At 49.7% G+C, this 23,720-nt stretch overlaps 1 protein-coding gene across 1 annotated transcript; it reads right to left on the reverse strand.

Annotated features, from left to right (window-relative positions):
- Positions 1-9,578: 9,578 nt before the first annotated feature.
- Positions 9,579-22,398, reverse strand: Drg2 (developmentally regulated GTP binding protein 2). The gene is made up of 13 exons (XM_038328685.2): positions 22,253-22,398; positions 20,351-20,511; positions 18,042-18,131; positions 17,441-17,501; positions 16,675-16,765; positions 16,163-16,235; positions 15,978-16,068; positions 15,394-15,491; positions 14,952-15,028; positions 13,866-13,954; positions 13,222-13,280; positions 10,525-10,578; positions 9,579-10,201 (listed from the first exon to the last, which is right to left on the reverse strand). Exons 1-13 carry the CDS (start codon positions 22,314-22,316, stop codon positions 10,115-10,117), a joined length of 1,095 nt encoding a protein of 364 aa, XP_038184613.1. The 5' UTR covers positions 22,317-22,398; the 3' UTR covers positions 9,579-10,114.
- Positions 22,399-23,720: the final 1,322 nt, after the last annotated feature.

The following is a 23,720-nucleotide window of genomic DNA, read 5'->3' on the forward strand; positions in this document are numbered from 1 at the left end:
AGGGGAAACCTAGCATATTAAAGAAACCATGTTAAAGAAGTGGTTCAGCTCACCAGGGGAACTGAGTTCTTTGTACACAAGTCGGGCAACTCACAGCAGCTTGTAACTCAAGTTCTAAGGAGCCGGATGTCCAATTCTGGCCCTTTTAGGCACTCCTACACAAGCATGCTTACACACAGACACATAAAGAAAAATTAAATTTTATTCTGAGTCAGAGTCTCACTGTGTAGCCCTGGTTAGCCTGAACATGTTATGTAGACCAGACTGGCCTTGAACTACAGTAATTCACCTGCCTCTGCAACATCAGAAAATAAACCTTAGCAACAATAACAAACCAGGCTGAAAATTCCTTACTGTCAAGATTGCGCATGCATGGGAACAGTCATGCACCATACAGAGGCCCTAGGGGCAGTATGCCATTGAGTTTTAATCTTCCTGGTCCTGGCCCACTTCCTCTCTTGGGAGTGCTTTCTTTCCTATTAAACTGTCTCTTCACCCATTATTATCCATGTGTCCCGGTCCAATTTGTTAATTTTTTATATGTCTGTGTGATGTGGTGGGGTGGGGAATGGGGGCTGAAGAGATGGTGGTTAAAGACTTACTACTGCCCTATCAGAGCATGGCAGTTCAGATCCCAGAATACACATCTGGCAGCTCACAAACACCGTAACTCCAGCTGCAAGGGAGCCGATGCTCCTCCCTCCTTTCTGGACTTCACGGGCTCCCCTGACCATAAGATAAAGTTAAAAAAATGTTGGGTGTGGTGTGAATGCCTTTAATCTCAACACTTGAGAGGCAGAGGCAGGAGAATCTCTGAGTTTGAGGCCAGGATGGTCTACAGAGAGAGTTCCAGAACAGCCAGGAGTTCAGACCTTGTTTCGAAATAAATTATGTATGTGTGGCATGTGTGTGGAAGTGGAGTCGATTCCCTCCTTCCACTTTTACTTCTTCTTTTTTTTTTTTTTTTTGGTTTTTCGAGACAGGGTTTCTTCTGTAGCTTTTGGAGACTGTCCCGGGACTAGCTCTTGTAGCCCAGGTTGGCCTTGAACTCACAGAGATCCGCCTGCCTCTGCCTCCTGAGTGCTGAGATTAAAGGTGTGCGCCACCACCGCCTGGCTCCTCCTTCCACTTTTATGTGGGTTCCAGGTCATTGGGCTTGGGTAGGAAGGACTTCTTCTTGTTGAGCCATTTTGATGGCTGCTCTCTGTCACGTTTCTTAGGACACAAGAGCCTGAATTATCAGTGGATACCCTCTGGGCCCTGGCACTCACCTATGGCAGTTGGTGAGGCACCAGCCAGAAGGTAAGATTTATCTTTCTTTCCACCTCCCTTCTTTTTTCCCTCCCATGGTTTTTCTTTCTGATATAGGGTCTCATGTAGCCCAGGCTGGCCTTGAATTATATAACCGAGGATGACTTTGAACTTCTGATCCTTTTCTACCTCTTGGTGATAGGAGTACAAGCAAATGTGGCCCCACACCCAGCTCTTGTGCGGTGCTGGGGATCAAACTCAGGACTTCAGTGGAGTCATGTCCCCCACCCAAGGCTTATGGTTTTAGCTCTACTTTTAAAGATTTACTTATTTACTTTAATCTTATATGCAGGTGTTTTGCCTGCATGTGTGTATGCACACCATGTGGGTGTCTGGTGTCTACTGTAGAGGCCAGAAGAGGGCATTAGATCCCCTGGAACTAAAATTACAGACAGTTGTGAGCTGCCATGTGGATTTGGAGAACTGAACTCAGGTCCTCTGAAAGAGCACCCAGTGCTCTTTACTGCAAAACCATCTATTCATCCTGTTCCTAATTTTAAAAAACTTGCGTACTGGGGTGACCAAGGAGGGAGTCACATCCCACCCGACACATGATGAAGTGTGGCTGGAGTTGTGGCAGGAGCATTAGTGGCACTGGATCCAAACTGTTTCTCTTCTCCTTTTCTCGGCATCTTTCTTTTCTTTATAAAGATTTTTTTATATGTATGAATGTTTTGCCAACAGGTATGTCAAATACCATGGTCATGCCAGGAAGGCCAGAAGAGGGCATTATATCCTCTGGAATTAGAGTTACAGATGGTTGTGAGCCACCATGGGGGTTCTGGGACTTGAACCTGGGTCCTCTGTAAAAATAAGTATTCTACACTCTCGAGTCATCTTTCCAGCCCCCTCTTCTGCATCGTATCATGGGTCACAGCGTGTGTATATCATCCTGGCAAACTTTCTTTCTGTTCCTTTCCTTACTGGGGGACATCATCAAGGATCAGAATACGTTTGCTTCTAAAGAAAAACAGGCTACCAAGGTCAAAACAAACAAACAAACAAACAAACACAGGGCCAGGCCTGGTGGCACTTGCTTTTAATTCCACCATTTGGCACTTTGGAAGAAGAGGCAGGGCAGTCTCCATAAACTGGAGGTCAATCTGGTCTATATAGCTAATTCCAGGACAGCCAAGGCGACATAGAAAGACCCTGTTTCAAAAACAAAACAAAACAAAGAAAAATCCTAATGAAGGCTGTCTGGGCTGTTGTTTCTCCTGTTGTTTCTCTCCAAGTGCTGAACAAGCAACGGCTTTCGATCTGCTTTCACTAAAGTTTCCGGTGTTTTCTTTGAAATACAGCTATAGTGTTAAGAAAATATTTTCTTCTAAAGATAAGACAAAAAGAGATCATTAAGTAACTCTGCGGAAGAAGATAAGACAAAAAGAGATCATTAAGTAACTCTGCGGAAGAAACAGAAAGATTCTAAGAGCAGAATGGAAGACACCAAGAAAACAGTGTCTTCCGGAGACAGCAGGAGTGATGTACATTTGATCTCAGAGACCGGGGCAGCATGCACAGCTCCAAGCCAGATGGGGTCCCAGCACTGAGAGGGAGAGCGGACACAGCCTCCTATCTCTAACCAAGCAGCTATTTGCAATTGACAACTACTTGCAAAGAAAACACTGGTTTTCTCCAGTGGAATCTCACTGGGCAGATGAAGTATACTTAAGGGCAGGCCCCATGCCCAGAGGTAGATGGGACACAAAATGAACTCAATAGTGCTTTTGGAGAGTTTTTTCTCATTTTGCTCTGTCTGGGTGGTTTTTTTTTTTATTTTTTATTTTTTTATTTTTTTTTATTTTTTGGTTTTTCGAGACAGGGTTTCTCTGCAGCTTTTAGAGCCTGTCTGGGAGCTAGCTCTTGTAGACCAGGCTGGTCTCGAACTCACAGAGATCCGCCTGCCTCTGCCTCCCGAGTGCTGGGATTAAAGGGTGGTTTTTTTTTTAATCTTACTGGTATTTTGCTTGTATATTATGGTTTCTGACCATGTGATTTTGTGTGTCTGTGTTTCCTGTGCTCTTCTTTTTAATTCTTTTGTTTTCTGAAGGTGAGTGGAGAAGTGGGAAGAGATGGGGAAGGGAACCTGACCAGATATATTCTATGAAAAAATAATTTTCAATAACAACAACAAGAAAATGGAAACCATTAAATAAATAAAAAGACATAAAAAATTATTGGCCGTCTTTAATCCCAGCACTTGAGAAGCAGAGGCAGGGGAATCTCTGTGAGTTTGATGCCAACCTAATCTACATAGCAAGCTCCAGGACAGTCAGATGACAGAGAAGGCATTTTCTCAAGACAAAATAAAACTCCCCAAAATGTTAATTTTGTTTCTAATATTGGAGCTCCATTCTCTGCCTAATTAGTGAACCAGGGTCCTTTACTAAATGAACTTGTATAGTAGCTAATGTTAGTGGGAATGCTAGTTAGTCAAAGGAGCTGTTGTCTCTGCCTACCCATAGCCCAGATACAAGGCATAACACTGGGAGTCCTCACCTAAGTCAGAGGACATTGCTAGACCCATGGCTTCCTGCTCCAGGCGTCGTGTGCAGCTGTCTGGAATACCTAGAAGCTACACTGGCTATGGCAATGATGGTGAACAGCTGGATTTTACTCAAATGCTTCATTGTCAAAAGATCTTCTGATATTTGCCGACAGCTTCTCAAGGTTAAACAGAGGCAATTCCACACAGACTAAAAGAACTCTGAATTATTCCCCAATGTAAGACCGGTCTGCATCTCCCCAGCTTCAAGGACATCTTAAGAACAAGGCCACTTACACCTGTGAACTGACAAGACTGAACTGTTCTCTTTAAACAAAGAAACGTCTGTTTAAAAAGTAGTGTCTTAAAAAGATAAGTCCTATTCATAAACCCCCAGCAGCTATAACTTTATGTGTCGGCTTTCATCGTTTTTCTGTAGGCATTGCTGGTTTAATATGTGCTCAATGACTATGTTACCATACTATTTTGCTTTTAATCTATTGAATTCTTTTTAAATTTGTTTAAAAAGAATTTTATTTATTATGTATACAGTGTTCTGTCTGCATATATGTCTACTCACCAAAGAGGGCACCAGATCTCAGTACAGATGGTTGTGAGCCACCATGTGGTTGCTGGGAATTGAACTCTGAACCTCAGGAAGAATAGTCAGTGCTCTTAACCTCTGAGTCATCTCTCCAGCCCTCTTTTTAAATTTTTTAAATAGTCCTTGGGACTGAAGAGATGGCTCAACCATTAAGAACACTGACTGCTCTTCCAGTGGACCTGGGTTCAATTCCTAGCATCCACATGGTAGCCCACAGCCTTCTGTAACGCCAGTTCTTGGGGATCTGATGCTCTCTCCTGACCTCTGTGGGTGCCAGGCATATAAACAGTGCACAGACATAATCAGTCAGAACACCCGATACAGATAAAATAATAGAATGTCCAAAGGCTCTCATCATCAGGGGCAAGTTACACATGACTGGGGGAGACATGGTCCTTGCTTTCCTGGGCTCTTGTCTTTTCTGGGGTCACTGGTTGGCAGAATTTTGTTATTTGTGTTTAGACCTAGTTTTCTTTTCTTTTTCTTTTCTTTTCTTTTTTTTCTTTCTTTTTTTTTTTTTTGGAGCTGTCCTGGAACTCACTCTGTAGAGCAGGCTGGTCTTGAACTCACAGAGATCCGAGTGCTGGGATTAAAGGTGTACATGTGCCACCACTGCCTGGTTAGATTAGTTTTCTTAACCTTCTTGTGGAATTTGTGTTATCTAGTATACAAGTTCCAGCCTAAACTCCTTGTGATACAGGGATTCCAGCCAATTTCTACTACAGGGACCCAAAGCTTCCCTACAGCTGGATGTCTCAGGGTCCTTCAGGCAGGGACTGTACCCCTCACCAACATGCAGGACCTAAAGCAAACAGGTTGGGGAGACGACTCAGCAGCACTTGTTTTTCTCAGAGAACCTGGATTTACTTCCCAGCACCCACGGGGGTGCTCACAACCATTTGTAACTCCAGTCTCAGGCTCTCTGACACCCTCTTCTAGCCTCTGCAGGCTAGAGATGCACATACATATACACAGGCAAAACATTCATGTATATAAAATTCACACACACACACGCACGCACGCACGCACGCACACCATTATCCTTCAGCACTGCCCAAAAGAGTTCTAGGACCATGGCCCCCAGGGGATGGTTATGGCAGGAAAATAGGGCAAAGCATGAAGTAAAAGAAAAAAAATCCACATTAAGACACCAGCCTGGAAACACTCCCTGTCAAGGCCAACCTGTATCACAAGTGCAGTGAGCATAATACCTTACAAAGGACCTATAGGCTCAGCCTGTGGGGCGCAGGCTCCACTGAGCCTCTGACCCCTCCACCCTGTCTAGCCCACTTCTTCCCTGGCAAGGGCTTTACTGAAGAACCATTTCTTCATCTACCACTCTCCTCATGTCCCCATCCAGACTGTTATAGGACAGGAGAACCTAGAAACCCCAGCAGGCACCCAGTGGACCTCAGTATTCACCTATAACAGGGAGGTGGCCGCAGGAGGACCAGATGTTTAAGGTCATCCTCAGCTACACAGTAAAAATGGGCTGTATGAGACCTTCTCCCTCTGCCTTCCCTTCAAAACACCCACAGCAGTCTAAACTGCTCTCCAAACCTACTGTTGATCCCTCCCTTAAGAGTCAATCCAGCCGGGCAATGATGGCATACAGTTTTAGTCCCAGCTCTCGGGAGGCAGAGACAGGCAGACCTCTGTGAGTTCAAGGCCAGCCTGGTCTGTAGAGTGAATTCCAGGACAGGCTCCTAAACTACAGAGAAACCCTGTCTCGAAAACAAAACAAAACAACAAACAAACAAAGAGTCAATCCAAAGGAGGCTGTCAATCATTGGACAGGAACCCATCCCTCAGGAAAGGTGATCTTCCTGCAGATGTGGGATAATGATTATCTCTTAGTGCATAGATAGCCCAGAAGCCCTTCTGTGATGGGATTGGTGACAGAATTGTTTCAAACTTTTATTTTTTATTTATTGTGTATGCGTGTGGAGGTCAGAAGACAGCTTCAACTAAAGTAGGTTTTCTCCTTCCACCGTGTGGCACCCGAGGATAGAACATAGGCTTTCAGGCTTGGCAACAGACGCTACAGCTGCTGAGCCGTCCTGCTGGCCCCAGATCCTTACTACTAAGGCTGCCTGATAACTTAGGGCTGAAGAGATGGCTCAGTGGTTAAAAGTGCATATTGCTCTTGAGGAGGACCCAGGATCCCAGCCCCCACATGACAGCTCACAGCTGCCTGTAACTCAAGCACCAGGAGGAATGTGACACCTTCGGCTTCTGTGGGCAACTTCACTCATGCACACATAATTAAAAATACATTTCTTTTTGAGACAGGGTTTCTCTGTGTAGCCTTGGTTGTTCTGGAACTTACTCTAGACCAGGCTGTCCTTGAACTCGGATATGACTGCTTCTGTCTCCCCAGTGCTGTAGTGCTGGGATTAGAGACCTGTGCCACCACTGCTTGACTAATTTTTTTTTTTAAGTGTTTAACTTTTGGGGTTGGGGAGATGGCTCAGGGGATAAACGGTTGCTGTGCAAGCATAAGGACCTAAGTTGGGGGATCTTCAGCACCCACATAGAGGCAGGGCACTGTGGCATAGGTCTTCAAACCAAGTTGTAGGGTTCGGGGAGCAGAAACAGGTGAGTCATTCCCACAGCTCGCTGGCCAGTCATTCTAAACGAAACAGTGAGCTCCAGGTTCAGTAAAGGGCCCTGTCTCAAGAAATAAGGTGGAGATAGAAGAAGACTCCAATCAGCCTCTGTAATCCACACACACGGGTGCAAGCAAATGCAAAAATACTGTGTGTACACGCAGATGCACACAGTAGCTTTTTCTTTGGGTACCAGCCAAACTCCTAAGCCTGCTCGACCATCCATTCATGCAGCTGTTTGCAGACTTGCCGCACAGCACACCTGCTTTACTTGTAACTCAAACGGTGACTTTATTTTCCCTCCCAGCACTTGCAGGGTCCCAGCTGCATGCTCTCAAACTCTAGTCAAATGATCCTCAACTTGCTCCCAAGTCTTTTTTCTTTTTGAGACAGGGTTTCTCAGTGTAGCCCTGGCTGTCCTGGAATTTGCTCTGTAGATCAGGCTGACCTTGAACTCAGAGATCTGCCAATGTGCTGGGATTAAAGGCGCATGCCGCCACCTCCTGGCCTGCTTTAAAATATTTTCATTTGTGAGATTGCATACCTGATTCCCTGAGAACAATGAGGGAGGAAAGACAGGAGAGGAGATAGAGGTTGCAGCCAGCTGTGTGGAGCCTGGGGAGATCAAGAAAGCAGGGATTGAATTCCTTTCACAACATATGGCACCAGGAGCTACTTGGTGGAGGCACTGCTGGGTGAGGGAACTGTGCCTGAGAAAGTCACAGAAGGGAGGTGGACAAAAGGGAACATAGCTTGGGCACTTAACCTTCTGGGTGAAGGGACACAGGGTAAAGGACAGTTGGGAGTGCAGCAAACAGGAGCCCTTGGAAGCTAGGAGAGGCCCGAGCAAAGCAGCCCCACTTACTCTGACCTGGGTCTTGGGTCTCTAGGATTTTGAGAGAACTTTCTCAGTGGCATTTTGTCATAGTAACCCTAGCTAAGACGCAAGCTAATCGACTGTGTAGATCCAGGATCTATATCTATCTATCTATCTATCTATCTATCTATCTATCTATCTATCTATCTATCTATCTATCTATCCATCCACCCACCCCCACCCCATCATTTGTGAGCCCTGACCACAGGCTCCTCTACCCTGGAGGGGGGTGCAGGAGGATGCGGGGTATCAGAGAGGTATTTCCATTGGGACTGCAAAGCAAGAGAGACAAGGAGGGAGGCACCAGGGCAGTGAGGGGATACATCATTCCCTAGGAGACCCGATGAGCCGGCTTTCTGTTGAAGGATGGCCAAATGACAGCTAGAGGAAGGGATCAGGGTAGTCGACATTCCCTGGTGACATAGGTCAGTAACCTTGGGGACACGTTGGGGTGAGGGGTCCCATTCAAAAGGCTGTCATGTCACCCTATTCTAGGTGTACATAGGTGGGTATTTCGCTTCCAGAATGGCTAGAGCCACCCAGCCCAGGACAGAGCAGATGGGAACTCCTGACATATAAACATATAGCTGGTCCAGGAATCAAGCCAGAATCAAGTCAGAACTGTCCCCAACCCAGCTTCCTACCTTTCCCACCCACCCTGGAAGAACAGAGCAGGCCTGGACTTGGCTGCTGCCCAGCGAGCTCATGGCCTGAGCATCTTCTCCATGACTGAAGCTTTACCACAGTTGAGTAGGGAACACGTCTTCCCTGATGGATTCCTTCCCTTGAACCCTTAGGGGAAGGAGCCAGAGCAAATAGCCACATCTTTACCTGTCCTGGTGTGCTGCTGTTGCCAAGGAGTCACACGGGCACCATGCCCATCTCACCGAAGACAGTGAAGCTCAGAAGGGTACCCAGCGAGTCAAGGCCAAGGCAGCCCTTCTGCCACCCCTTCTCTACAATGTCAGGGGCCAGTGGCAGAACCCCAAGGGCCCAGAGTCCCTTACCTGGGTCCAGTGGTTGGCTCCCAACCTGCATGCTGTTTATTGGGGGTCCTATGTCTGCCTCCACAGAGCTGGATAGAGGCTCAGGCTGCCACACTGACTGCCTGGGGCCCAATGTATATTTAATGACGTCTATTATTCCTGTTTTGTCTCTGGAAAGCATGAGCAGCTGACATGGGAGCAAGAAACAGCCTGGAGAGCAGCAGGCTGGGCTGTAGGCCGGCTCTACACACTAGTCTGGCTCCAGCCGTCAAGCTTCCTGGACACTGCACAGAAATTCTGCAGTGCACCCTAAAGCCCCACTTCTCAGGCAGCCAAGAGCACTGTACACCATCCACAAAGAGGCACAGGACCTAGCCAGCACCAGTGGACTCTCCATCCTGGCGTATCAGCCACCCCACAGTCGGAGAAGCCTTTTTGCTATTCCAACAGTCTCAAGAGCATCCTAAGGATACTATCTATTCTGACGGCTGAGCAATGGCCTCTAGAGGAGCCAGGGGAACACCTGCAGTCTCTGGGCAGTATTCCTGGGCTGGGGAGAGTCTACCTTCTCCTGGTCTCCCAAGCCCAGGTCAGTCCCTTACAGACCCAAACTACACCCACTTTCCACTCATGGTCAGGTTCACTGCTGCCCCACCCCCACTGGGACGAATGACAGGAATACAAGTTGCCCTGGTCTGGGCAGGAATCACGTCCCATTCTTTTATTTCAGAAAGGAGGGCAGAGATAGGAGCTCAGAAGGAAACAGAGCCAGACTCACAGGTCCCACCCAGGCAGGCAGGGCTGCTCTGGAAGGGTTCCCAGGGGGAGGCACTTTAGGACACTTTGGCTGGGCCCTGGCTTCCACAAGGGAGGACCTGTGGGAGGTTTCAGTCTGAGCCCGCTAAGTGCTAGAGTTGCTGTCACAAGTTTCAGCCCCAGGGACCCAGGAGGGCCTACCCTGAGCCTGGGTCCGCTTGAGGTCTGGCTGGGAGGATGTGGGTAACTAGCTCCTGAGTGCCCAGACGGGCACAGGACATGGACACAGGCTGTAGGCTTCCTAGGAAGCTTAGCACAAGAACAGGCTTATAGAAAATGTCCTCAGCAAAGCCCTGGTCCCCAGCCTCGCCTGTCCAATACTGCTTACTGAAGAAGCTTATGAAACAGCTGACTCAAGAGTCCCATCCTGGGGAGTCCCAGGGGCTCTGAGTCCCCAGGAGCCATGCCGGCAGGCTGGTGGGGTGACTACTTCTTCACAATCTGGATGACGTCCTCATGCTCCATGGTGTGAGTCAGGCCTACCCGCTGCGGGCTGTACTTGGTGCTGGTACCCTGATAGAAGTGTGCAGAGGGCACATGTCAGTCTCGGGATGGCCAAAGAAGCAGGAAGACAGCAGGGTGTCGGGGGGAGGAGGTGAAAGCCAGAGAAAGTAGAGGCTCCTGCAGCTCAGACTCTATGGGTCTGAACAGTGAAGTATCCCACGTAGTCTTGGAGGTGGAGAGACCTACATCCAACTCAGGTCATTCATGGCGTAGGACAGTCAGACATGAGGGTCCCCATGCAGAAGGGCAGGGAGGTTGATAAGGATGCTGTGTTGAGCCTAACCCTGGGGCTGTTGGGTCTACCTTCCCACCCAGCTCCTGCCCAGACTCACCCACACCAAGGCATACTTGAACTGGCTGGCCAATGACCGATGGATGCGGTGGCACTAGGGGACAGAAAAGTCAGGGAGATGAGGCCCTGCAACTGGGCCAGAGCTTGGCTGTACATAAAAGCTGAGGCTTGTGGTGCTTTGACAGCCCAGGCCATGAGTAAAGGCAGACCACAGACCCCACATGCACGAGCCCTTGCTCCACCCCCACCACCCATGCCCAGCTCTAAGTGGGTTTGAAATGGCACTCAGGAACATTTCTGCAGGTAGTAGCCCTCTGTCTGTCTTTCCTGAACAACTAGACAAATGCTCCCTTAGAAAAGGCTTTCAGAACACCCACCGAGCCTTTGCGTCCTAACTGCTTGGTCACTAGCTTTCAAGCCTCCTGACTCCAGCTGTGGCCTACAGCATCTTGTATTCCACATCCGTTCCTCTCCTGAGCCCAGCCTAATCCCTCAGTGCTCCTGGGTGGGATGAAGGCCACAGGAAGACCCTGAGGGGCAGCTGGCAAGGGCCCCAATTATGGACCCCTGGTTGCCATGGCGAGGCAACGGTGGAGCACAGTGGAGATGGCTGTGAGTGGACTATGCAGTGTCACCCCCACATCCCGCGTGCGCAGACGACTTACAGGCCAGCCTCAAGAACATTTCCTGAACAGATATGGTAAGTCAACTGACTGAGGGTGACTGTTAGTAACAGACAAACAACCAATTCCTATCTCCCTATCTCAAGGACAGAGATGAACAATGTGGCCTAGAGGTCAGCTCCGGCCTACAAATGTGTTTTTAAAGCTCAGTTTGTTCTGCTCATCATAAAAAAAAAAAAAAAAAGTCACCAGCAGTCTGAAAGCACAGCCCCATCTCTCCTCATATGACAGAAAACCCTGACAGCCAGTGCTCCCCTCTGTGTTTGTCATGGCACTGCTATGCTGTGTCTGACAGAAAGGACACGTGCAGCAGGCCTGTTTACCAGAGGTTCACCAGAGGCCTTTTTCACAAGAGGGGCACTTTCCTGTAATCCTTTAAGAAAATGCATAGCCAAGGCTTTAATCCCAGCACTCAGGAGGCAGAGGCAGGAGGGCCTCTGAGTTTGAGGCCAGCCTGGTCTACAGAGTGAGTTCCAGGACAGCCAGGGCTATACAGAGAAACCAGAGAAACCCTGTCTCAATTCTCCCTCCTCCCCCAAAAGCAAATGTAGCAGAGAAGGAAAGGGCATTCCTCAGTCTTCTGCTCCAGGGCTCCTAGCCTCTCATACACAAGGCCACCAGTGCGCACCCGCAGGGCCAGGGCAGGTGTATCACAAAGGCCCTAGGGGTCTGCCATTCCCCAGAAGAGGGACTGAGGCACTGGATGAAGAGTTGGGAGTGCCTGCAGGTTTGGCTGGCTCTTCTGGTCTCAGCCAGCACCCAGGCTGTAATCCATGCCTCAGGGTAGGGGCAGGCTTCTTTCTCACAGTGAAGATTTCTCTAGGACAAAGTCCAGGCTCTGAGCAAGGGTCAAAGTTCTCTCCCACCTACTGGCCTTTTCTCCTCACCTTTGCTCCTGCCTCTGGCCCTTTATGTTGTGTTTCCTGAAACACACCACACCCTTCTCTTGCTGGCCTGTTCTTCCTCCCATATATGGTGACATCTGATCACTTTAGACAACCAGCTGGATCCAAAGCAGAGCATGCTCTTCCAGAAGGGCCAGCACCTGTGTCTAGAGCAACTACCCTCACAGCAGGGGGCACTACAGCCACAGCTTAGAAGAGACTGAAGTAAATGCTCTCAACTCTCCTTAGCCTGTGACTGTGGGCCCAGAAGAGGTGACTAGCCTGACGGCGTGTCTAAGTGACACAAGGACCCTGTCGGCTCCGGTTAGACTTGCCAGTCGGAACACTGTATGAGACTGAACACTGGCCTGCCTATCACTGTCTTTCTAAGGGAATGCAGGAATAGCTGCTTCCCTGCCTTCAGAGACCAGGTCCTGAGAAATAACAGGGCTGGAGGGAAACAAAACCTAAGAAAAGAACTCAGGAACATGACTGTGTGGCTGAAGCTATGTAGGGTGGGTGTGTCAGGCAGCAATTCCAATGGGGTAAGGCATCTAAACCCAGAATTCCCCGCCTAGGATGTTCCTTCAAGTCTGTGTTCAGACTCCAGGGCATCTCAGTTCATGCCCTCCAAACTTCTTCCTGAACTACAGGTGAGCATTCCACAGCCCATGACCCACACCCAGCTGCTGAGCTCTGGGGCCAGGAGTCTGACATCTACTAAGCTCATGGCTACCATCTTCGGTGCTAATGTTCAATGAGTACATGCTAGGATAGGGAGCAGTCAGTTACCCTGGGCTCTGGCAGTTGGGGAACAAGGCAGAGTAGCTAGGCCCCAGGAGCCCTTGGGGACATACGGCGGTCACAGGAGGTGGCAACTCTGAACAATGGCTCTGCTACCAAATGGGAGGAAGAAACTGGTTGAAGGGCCTTTCCCAGGCTTAGCTCCATATGCACCGGAGAAACTGGAATATAACAGCATGGGTAAAGGGTGACAGCTCTCCACTGACAACCAAAACACCCTGCAGCATTGGATGGAGAACCTAGCTCAGTGTTCAATAACCAGGTAAGGCAAGGCTAGCCTGCCTTACCTCATCTCCCCCTACCCTGGCTGGAACAAACAGCTCAGAGAGCTCATTATTCTGTCCATTCAGGCAGGCCTCAACTTACCACGTGTTCAACAGAGGCCCCTTTCCGGAGAATGATGGCATCTGTGAAGTCTGGTCTCTCTGTAGGGAGATGGAGGCATGTCAAGCAGTCTTTGCTTGTGCTGGATTGGGCTTCCTTTCCAATGGGGCACCGGCTACAGAGACCTCCTAGCCTTGCTGTTTGCTATCTGGCATACCCTCAGCATGGAAGCTTGTGCTATGCCACTCTGTCACTCATCAGAACCCAGAGAGGAGTCACTGGATAGGCGGAGTGGGTGAATGGGCAGGGAGTGGGTGGATGCTGAAGCCTAGGTGGGAAGCTATAGCTCTTCCCAGCTTACAAGGGCAGGGGTACCACAAACTGCTCAAGGTAACCTGGGCTATATGAGCACGTGTGTACAAGGGATGAAGACAGAGTAAGGGGCCTAATAAAGGGCCTGCTGCTGTGGAGGGAAAGCAAGAGAACAAGAATGCTGTGGCCGGTAGGGACCTGATGCAGCTTCCGGACCAGCTAACCCACAGTTAGCATCTCTGCCACATGGGCCTAGGCCAAGCTCCTCTGCTCTAACAAACTGGCACGAGGACCTCTGGGTGGCACAGCAGGCTGTCAGCCCTGGGAAAGCTGGGGGAGGCTTAGCCATCTCTGAGCTGTCGTTCTCAACTTACGCCCTCTCTTCTTGGTGTAAATGCAGGTGAGAGCCAGGTACTCCCAAAGCATTTCCAGCAGGTAGTCCAGGTTCAGCTTCATGCCACAGCTGCAGGGAAGGCAGTGTCAGGCAGGCAGGGCCTGAGGCTCAGAGGCCACAGTCTCTACTGTTGGAGAGTACTACCAAGGCCAGTGTGGCCCTACCATCATCGCTAGACACAAGCAGCGTATCATGATGGCGGCTGTGCCTCTGGTTACCCAGCATCATGACTAATGGAACTTAGCATCCCCCTGTGGCTCAGCCTGGTTGTGTGTTATAGGGAATCTATGGAATCTGTTGTAGGGATAGAGGCCTGTTGTATTGGGACTGTGGACATGCTCACTTTTCCTTAAAGAGGACAGATAGGCTGCTTAAGGCCCAGGGCTACCCACAGGTATTTCAGAATACAGAAGGGAGAATCCAGGTTTTGGGACAACCAGACCCAGGTGGCCCTGAGTGCTGCACTAAGTACAAGCAGAGGGAGGCGTCCATCTCCCACACCAAGGATGAGTATGTCCTAGGCACTCAAAGTGTCTGGGAGGCAGAGGAGGGATGCTGCCCTTTGCAGTAGCTGCAGGGTCTAGGAGGCAATCCTCAGCTGTCACATACTCGTCAGAACACTTGGTTTGATCGAGGAAGGCAAAGAAGCAGAGGACTTAGTGTAAACCCCATAAGAAGGAGTCCCCAGCAGGGTGGCACTGGGAAGTGAGCCAGTGACTGCTAGCCAGTCACCCTTCCTGCAACCCCTAGGCTTCAAATTCTCCTTTGGGAGGAGATGCTAGGTTATGTGAACTCACACGAGCTAGAGGTCTAGTTCTCTTCCAAGCTGAGGTGGCCAGCAGGCCTATCTCCAGTGGTGAGAACTCTCACAAAGAAGGTGGCACATGCCTGTAGTCCCTGTACTAGGGAGGCAGAGGCAGGAAGATTTCTGAGAGTCTAAGGCCAGCCTGGTCTACACAGAGAGCCCCAGGACAGCCAAGGCTATGCAGAGAGACTGTTTCAAGATAACAAACAAGCAACCAACACTCAGCAAGGAGAGCAGAGGGGCAGGAAGCCACATTCTTACCTGATAACTACACTGTTGGGCTTTCGGGCTAGACGATCTACTTCTTCCATGGAGATCTGGTCGATTTTGTTGTACACCTGAGATTGGATAGTTGGAGTCAGGCTAGGGACATGGCCTCAAATGTTACACCTGCCCATGGGCCTACTCCCCTTAATGTCTCTGGCTAGAGGAGACCCCCTAAAAGGAAGGGCTAGGTGAGCTGGAACCCTGGTTCCAAGCTCTTCATGCCTCTAAGACTCCAGCAGTCACTGAGGCAGGGGAGGTGGGCTGGGGAGAACCCTAGCTCTCAGTTCCTCTCAGCAGACTACTGAGGTGGGTGGGAATAGTGGGCAGTAGCTACCTAGGTCATTGCAGTGTAAGAGATGCACTCAGAGGAAAAGTCACGTGGCCTGGGCCAGGGTGCCCCTTCCTCACAGGCAGCCTGGGCCACCACACCACTTACATATAGGCAGGGCATATACACCCGGTTGCCCACGATCACATCAATGAATTCATCCGGAGAGCAGTCTTCTCGGAAGAGTACTTCAGCGTTGAAGATCTCTGAGTAGCTCAGATTAAGGACAAGCTGTGTATTGGTGTCCCCATGTATCTTTTAGTGAGGAACCAAGCAATAAAATGTAGTGGCCATAGAGACTTGGTCACAATCTGCTTTTGTTCACAGCTCTCATTTCTATTCTCTAAACCACAAAATATGAAACACAAATTAAAAGATGATTTCAGTTTTGGCTGTCAGGCAGTGGAATTGCTCCTCAAGCCCAGGCTACTGTCCTGGAGCACCTGGGAGCACAATGGGAAGATGGTGGTGCCATCCGGCCCCGGCTCGGTCTGACTCACTGGTATCTCTCCCCTCAGGAACCCTGGCCCATGCTCTAGCACCCGCTAACAGGTGCATACAGAGCTCCTGCTTCTTCTCCAACCCAGAGAACCCTTCTCAGGACAGTTTCCCAGAACGTCTTGTCTTTCTTCTGGATGCCACCTGGCCATCTGGACATCCACAAAGAGCCAGGAAACCACTGCCAAGGATACTGTACTCATGCAGGATGAGCTGCACCAGCTTCTCCGAGCACTGTGTCAGTGTGACCGTGGAGTTAAAGGAGATGCCGCCACCTTTCTTGGGCTAAACAAGAGAGAGGCAGGGAAAGCCACTAATGAAGGGGTAGCAGCACCAGCCGTTCCTCCCTTGCTGGGGGCCCTGGGTAGTGTGGGCATACCTTGAAGTAGATGTTGGGCTTGTGCTTGTTCAGGCGAATACCCACAGACTCCAGCTCCTTCTCCAGCAGGGACCTAGGCAAAGTCTGAGCCTTCAAAGACTGTTCCCAAGAAAGCCACATAGCTTCCCCACGGCCCAGGCAGCACTGCCTGCATTGAATGAAGCAAGTTCCCTCCCCTAGCCCCTTCCCTAGCAACCCAACAGCCCAAAGTTATTGTGGAGCTTCTAAAGCGGAGGCTAGACCATGTCTTCGTGGGAGCATGGAGGAGGGTGAGGAGCTCTCAGGGGCCTACTGCTAGGGCAGGCTGGTGTGCCTCTGACAGTAGGGTGGGCAATAACCAAGGTTAGGCTGTGTCCCTTGACCCGAGCCTAAGATCTCCAATCCTAGCTGGACACTACCTAGAGGAGAGGACACCTAGGCCTGATGGTACTAGGTTAGATACAGATCCCCTGAGCCAGAGACACATGGGACCATCACTGACCCTGTGGGTTCCCCTGCCCTGCTGCACAGACCTTTGCACATCTCCCTTGGTGGCATCCAGCATCATGACGACAACATCGGCTGTGCGTGCTACAGCAATCACCTGCCGGCCACGGCCTCGCCCTGGACAGGTAGAGGGAAGGATGCGCCTCAGTAAGGCACAGGCCAAAGGTGGGGCAATGTGACTGTGCAGCCTGAAATACCTTAGACTCCAGTTCCTCAAAGACCCTCTTCGTTTCTGTTACAGTCCACCCTGTGCTATGATTTTCCTGGCACTTGGGGGAGAATCTATGAGCTGTTAATTCATGGAGACTGGCTTTATTTATTTATGTTCTTTGAGACAGGGTTCACTTACATAGCCTAGGCTGGTCTTGAACTCATGATCTTTCTGCTTCAGCCTCCTGAGTGCTAGGAAAACAGGTGTGTACCACCTTAGCCCAGCTAAGACTGGTTCTAGAAGTCACCACCTTAAGTGGAATGACCTTTCTTCCCTTCCTGCAGTAGGCCCAGCCAGGCTTCATGAACACTACTGCATTTGCTCCTTCACATAGCTATGAATTCGGTACCACTATGCCCATTTTAAAGATTAGGAGACTATGGCGTGGCTTACATACATCAACCACTGGACCAAGACCATAAAGTGAATATGGCACCAGCATCTGAACTGCAGTCTGTCCTGTCTGGAAAGTAAGGGTACCAGGACTAGAGGTCCAAATGTGATCTCCACGACTCCCCTTCCATTTCAACACTCAGTGACAGCGCTCCAACCCGCTCCCCACCCGCCTGCTCTGCTCCCACCTTGTGCTGCTCCTTCAATGATTCCAGGAAGGTCCAAGAGCTGGATGTTGGCGCCTTTGTACTAGGAAGCAGAAGAGAAGGGTGAGGCAGGGCTGGGCCACTGTGGTCAGGAGCCTGCCTGGGCTTAGGCACCTACAATGGGCCCACGCTGGTACCAACTGTGGCCAAGTTTGGGCCTCATCACCTCAGCCTGGCATAGACTATCACCTAAGAGCTGCAGCTGCCTGGAAGGGACACTGAGCACACTGCTGAGTAATCAATAAATCATGTGGAGCCACAGGCTCCAACACCTGCTACCCAGGCAAGCACGGCCCGAAGCCTGAAACTTTACAGGGGTGTAAAGAACCAAGCAGGGATCCGAGCCGGATGTGTAGGGGCAGAGAACAGAGGGGCACCAGACAGAGCTGCCATAGACGGGCCAGATCTACTGGGACAAGGTGGAGCTCTAGGCCAGCTGGGCACTTCTCAGTTCCCAAGAAGGACCAGCACTGCGGGGCGTCCCCACATGGGGCAGCTCCCTCAGATGCTCACACAGTGAGCACGTCACAAGTATAAACACAAGCACACCTCTTTTGGGTAGGACCCAGCACACTCCACTTACTTCGATGACTCCAGGGATGCATGTCAGGGTGGTGAACTCGTAAGATGCAGCTTCGCTGGCTGTAGAGGTCATCAGACTCAAGAAGGTGGACTAGGAGAGAAAGAAGGCTACTGCCCTAATGAGTTTTAACTCAGACTCCTAGGCAAGTTCCTGTGGGGCGAGGGGCTGCCCGGACAGACAGAGAAAGCGGCCTTGACCTTAGGCTGGGGACCTGAGTGCAGAGAGCCTGCTCAAAGGAGGAGTGGTCTCTAGACTACAGACGTGGATTGGCACGGGAGTCCACTCTTTGGAAGCCTCACGCCTGTCTTAGGTGAGGGACCCGGTTCCTAAGATTTCCCCTCCTGTACCAGTAGCCTTTCTCTGGCCCTGCTGCCCTACTGAAGCCAGAATTTATAACTTGCTGCTGCTCTGGCGGTGTGATGGGAGTTTCACGTGGAGAGAGAAGCTGGTTCTGACAGCAGTGGCTGCCACCATATCCAACAATGACGCCAGAGGCTAACTTTGGGTACATTCCTGGTCCTAGATCTGATGGGTCACCCTGCAAGGCAGGTGGTATCTGCCACAGGACTCACTAGAGACATGGCTTTCTTTCATAAACACACTAATTACAGAGGGGGAAAACAAAACAAATCACGCCATAGCAAGCACTGCAGGGAACAGTGGCTGTTGCTTAGCCCCCTCTTTGGTGGACTGCTTTGTGATGGTTTCAGGAGCTGCCCCAGCCCCTGGTGCAGACCCGGACTGTGCTTGCAGGTCTGCTTCTGAGCAGCCTCCTGCATCCATCTTTGCTCTGCTCTATCATCTGTATACCAGTAGTCCTGTAAAAAGTAAGTCAGCACCTTGGTCTTGGTTTCTGCAACGATTCTCCCAAAAAAGGAAGAAGGCATCCTTGGAGAAATGGCAGCTCCTAGGCTAGGGCGGGAAGTAGATCAGAGCAGACAGGCCCTGGAGCCAGTCAGGGCTGGAGGAACACAACTATGGGAGCATGCTGAAGCAGGCGAACAGTCCAAAGCTAGGACTTCATGCAAAACACCTAAGCAGCACTTCACCCAAATGTCAAGAGCATCAAATTGGGCTGGGGCTATGGCAGGTGGCTGCTATCTCCAGCACTGAAGGGGATTTAAAAACAAAAAAGGACAAGGACCAGGGAATTAGCTGAATCAGTATAGCGAGGCAAACCTAAATATGATCCCCAGCACCCATGTAAAGAAGCCAGGTGTGGTCCTATAATCTCGGCACTCGGGGTTGGGTAGGGGATGGAGGTGGGGGATTCCCTGAGGTTGGGTCAGGAAGCCTAGCCTACCTGACTAGGTCCAGACTAGTGAAAGGTCCTGTCTTAAAAAACATGGTGGAAAACCCAAGAAATGACACCTGATGTTGTCCTAACCTCCACAGGTACACACATACATATGTGCACAAACACCCTCATGTACATGTACCAATGCACACATCAACATGTGTAAGATAAAACTAAAAATCAGGACCAGATACAGTGGGCACAACTTTAATTCCAGCACTCAGGCAGCAAAGGCAAGCGGATCTCTGTGAGTTGGAGGCCAGTGTGGTCTACAAGAGCTAGTTTCAGGTCAGGCAGAGCTACATAGTAAGACCCTGTCTCAAAACAACATGGAAACAAAGAGTCAAAATCAAAGCATGCTGAAGCTGCCTAGAGTTAGGGAGACATGACAAGTGAATGAGATGCGGGAATCCAGGTTGGTAGGGAGAAATCAGCAGCTCTGAATCAAAGTCTGCAAGCAATGACAGCAGCTTGACATCGATACAAGAGTTGTAACAAGGGTGCTGTCCTTATGTAACAATGTTACCAATAAAGAAACCTGCTGTATGGACTCTGTAACAAAAAGTCCAAGATCATTCTAGTATTAAAAACATATTGGCTGGTGAAACAGCGCAAAAGATTAAAAAGTACCTGCCACCAAGCCTAACAATCCAAGTTCTACTCTAAGGACCCTGTCTCCTGACCTCCAAGGAGGCACGTGCCCTCCCCCACCTCCAATAAATCTTAAAATGTATTAAAACCTTATTTTACCCTAGCAATGGTGCTTATTTCCTCTTACTCCCACATAAAATGTAAGTCAATATGGACACTACATTAAACTAAGTCACTTTCCAGAAGGAACTTTCTAGAAAACCCCACAGTGACTCCATCACTGTCATTTATGTCATTGGCTGAGTTGCTAAGAAGCAAGAGAGGCCTCTGAGTCAGGGTGACAGTGAGGGGAGGGGAGGATGGCCATGCAGGTGGGTGACCTCTACTGTTCTCCCCAAGGTCCATGTGGACCATCACTGACCTTACCCACAGAGGGAAAGCCAATCAGTGCCACGCGGGCGTCACCTGACTTCATGACATCAAAGCCCTCTCCTTTAGATGAGGCTGATTTGGATGGTTCCAGGAGCTGGGCCCGATACTTGGCCAGTTTTGCTTTCAGCAGGCCCAGGTGGTACTCGGTGGCTGGAGGATGTAAAGCAGGACAGAAGTAAGAGTCAGGGTCATCACCTGATGGGTTGGATGTGGACCCACATGGGGCCACGTGCTAACTGAGAACATCAAGATCCAGACAGCAGTCACCTGAAGACCAGACAAGCCACCCTCTGCTTCAAAGGCCCCCTTTGCACCTTAATCCTCACTGGGACCTGAGCACTCATGACAGTGGGTGAAGATCACGGGTGGGCAGCACTAACAGTACCTGGGGCAAAAAAGAGATAACGACGCTGTTTTCTGCTCACTTTGATGCTTTAGTCTTTACTGGCAGCTGCCCTACAGCATATGAGCCAATTCTGAACAGCCAGGAAATTCCTGGGTCCTTCATGACTGGTCACATCCCAAAGATGTCCAGAGACAACCTCGGTAAAGTCTGAAGGTCTCAGACCTGCCCTGCTTACCTAGGGACACAGGGCATTGTCTGTGGTGCTAGAATTCCGTGGATGCACCACTGTGTGCAGGAAGGGGACACTGTGGCACACACAAATTCACCATGCTGAGCTGCACTTCTGAGAGAATCCAGGAGGCCACACAACCTTCTTGCATTAGAGTGTCCTTCTCTGGACACCGAAGCAGAGGTATGGGTATCCCGTGCTTTGTTCTGACTTCCTGCACCCTGACAGCACCCAGCATTCTCAAAGGGAAAGACATATTTTTTCACTATAAATGGCTTGCCTTTTCTTCCTCCTTTAGAGTATTAGGAGTACCATACTGTTTTCAGATTCTGGGGGAAAATGGGTCACATTATTAAGAAGGAATTCTATTTCAGGGGCTACAAAACCCTCAGGATTAAGGGGATATGGCTGAGGCTGAGAATGGAGATCTCACCTGTCCTGCCCACCTTCTTCCACCCTTCTATGACCATCTACTGCTCCCCAATATATTACAGAATTGAACAAACTGACCTCATCCTTGCCTCAGTCTCAATGAGATCAATTACACCCTGCCATTACTGGCTAGAAAAGTCACTTAGTCTTGTGCATCAGTTTATTATCAGCAAAATAGGAATGATAGCATCACTAACTCCTTTATCATTTTTCTGCAAGACTCAGAAAAGCACCCGAGAACACTGCCTGGCAATCCCACCTCCTCTCTTCACTGATCTCCAACCCTTACAGTTTGAGGTTCAGAATTGATGCTTCCTTAATGCTGTCTATTTGGGAAGGTTTACTTTAAATAGTAAGGGCTCACTCTGAGGCAAGGGTTTGCACATGTGAATTACAAGAGAGCAGGAGTTATCCCCATCTACAGATGAGGACATCGGGTCTCCAAAAGATGACATGACTTTACAAGGTTTCATAGCAAGTACGTGCTGGACAAACTGTCTGGTCCCTATTTCCTCGACACTAAGTTGGGGCCGCCTGCCTGTCTACCGGGGCAAGCTGTTTTGTGAGAGGTCTTCTTGCCCTTCTCAGCAGGAAGGCCCAGCAGCTAGAAGCCTAGGGCAAAATTCCCGGCATTGCCTTTCTGGGTCACGGGCTTAGTGTGTGCGCTGAGATTTCCCTACTCAATCACCGAGTCCAGCACTGATCAGAACTGTCAAGAACCTGAAACCATACCGCGGCGGCATGGGCCCACTCCGGCCTCATGCACGCCTGGGCACTTTTCTGGCGATTCTCCGGCCTCCGAAGCAGCTCCAGCTGCTCCCTCATTTTACAGACAAGAAAAACGAGGAGGGTAGAAAGGGAGACCCCTCCGATCCCGCCCTCACCCTTGTTCTTCTGCGTCCGAGCGATCTCCTTCTCGATCTCCGAGATTTTCTCCAAGATCCCCATAGTTGCTGCTTCGGCAGAGATCCACGCTACCTACAGCTTACAGCGCTGGGAACTCAGGTCTGACGCCGGAGGCAAAGCAGTCAGAACCAGGAAGCGCACCGAGAACGGAGTCCTCCTGAGCGCCTGGTGCTGCGAGATTCGGAGTCCGGGCAGACCACGTGGTGAGCAGATACCATTCGTTCCTCCCTCGCTGAAGTTGGATGCTCCAGGACGCAGCCGCGTCTAGATTTTGGTCCACTAGGGCAGGACCCACAAGAACGAGTGTGCAAAGCAGAGAGGGAATCTTGAGGTAGTGAATCGTGAAGTGGGACTTTTTTTTTTTTTTTTTTTTTTTTTTACTCTTTGATAGTGACAGAAAAGGGGCTGGGCAGAAAGTCTTTATGGCTCCCATTTTGTAAAGGCGTTGAAAGAGGGTTGGGCCCTCTAGCCTCCCCGGGAAGCCTGTACTCCAAACACTCTTGAGACCAGGGCAGGAAGATTGCTGTTAGTTTGAGGCCAGCTGGGTTGCATAGCTATTATCAGTCTCGGATAGTAAAAAAAAGCAAGTAAACAAAAAATAAAAATGGGGCTAGAGAGATGGTTCAGTTATTAAGTGCATTTATTGCCAATCTTGGTTTGTAGTAGGGTGTGTGTGTGTGTGTGTGTGTGTGTGTGTGTGGTGTTAGTTTTATTTAATGTGTGTTTTGCCTGCATGTATGGATGTACACCATGCAGATCCCCTGGAATTATAGTTACAGATGACAGTGAGCAACCATGTGGGTTCTGGAAAGAACTGGTCCTCTTCAAGAGCAAAGTTCATGGGCTCACCATTCTCACTTGCATTGCATTTTCCAAATCGAAATTGCAAATTATGCAAAGTTTTCAACTCAGGGTGCACACGCTGTAAACTCCGAGTCTGTTGACCCTCAGAGTAATGTAGTCGATGTGTATGATGCTTCTGCCATAGATTTAAGTATGTACCATATTTAAGTACCATAGATTTGTATGATGTTTTCGGTGGTATCGAAAGGTAATGGAGCATTTTGAAAGCTGGGTTGGTCCATGCAGATGAGGAGACCTGAGGAGCCCAGGCCCAAGTCTTCAAGTCCCTTCTGCCTCAAATTTCCTTTTTTTAAAAATTAACATACAAAACAACAGGTTACGTTATAACATTTTAAAAGATTTATTTTCTGTGTTAGAGTGTTTTGCCTGCACATACATGTGTACCATATCATGCCTGATGCCTGCAGAGGTTGGAAGAGGGCATCAGATTGCCTGGACCTGGGGGGATGGTTGTGAGCCACCATATGAGTCCTGAGTCCAACTTGGGTCCCCTGCAAGTGCAAGAGCTCTTAGCCACTGAGCCATTCATTGCTCCAGCCCCCTAACATTTCCACTCATATAGCTGTGTCTTCCTCCTCTTTT

This window comes from Arvicola amphibius, chromosome 4, assembly GCF_903992535.2.
Source record: "Arvicola amphibius chromosome 4, mArvAmp1.2, whole genome shotgun sequence".
Classification (NCBI taxonomy): Eukaryota; Metazoa; Chordata; class Mammalia; order Rodentia; family Cricetidae; genus Arvicola; species Arvicola amphibius.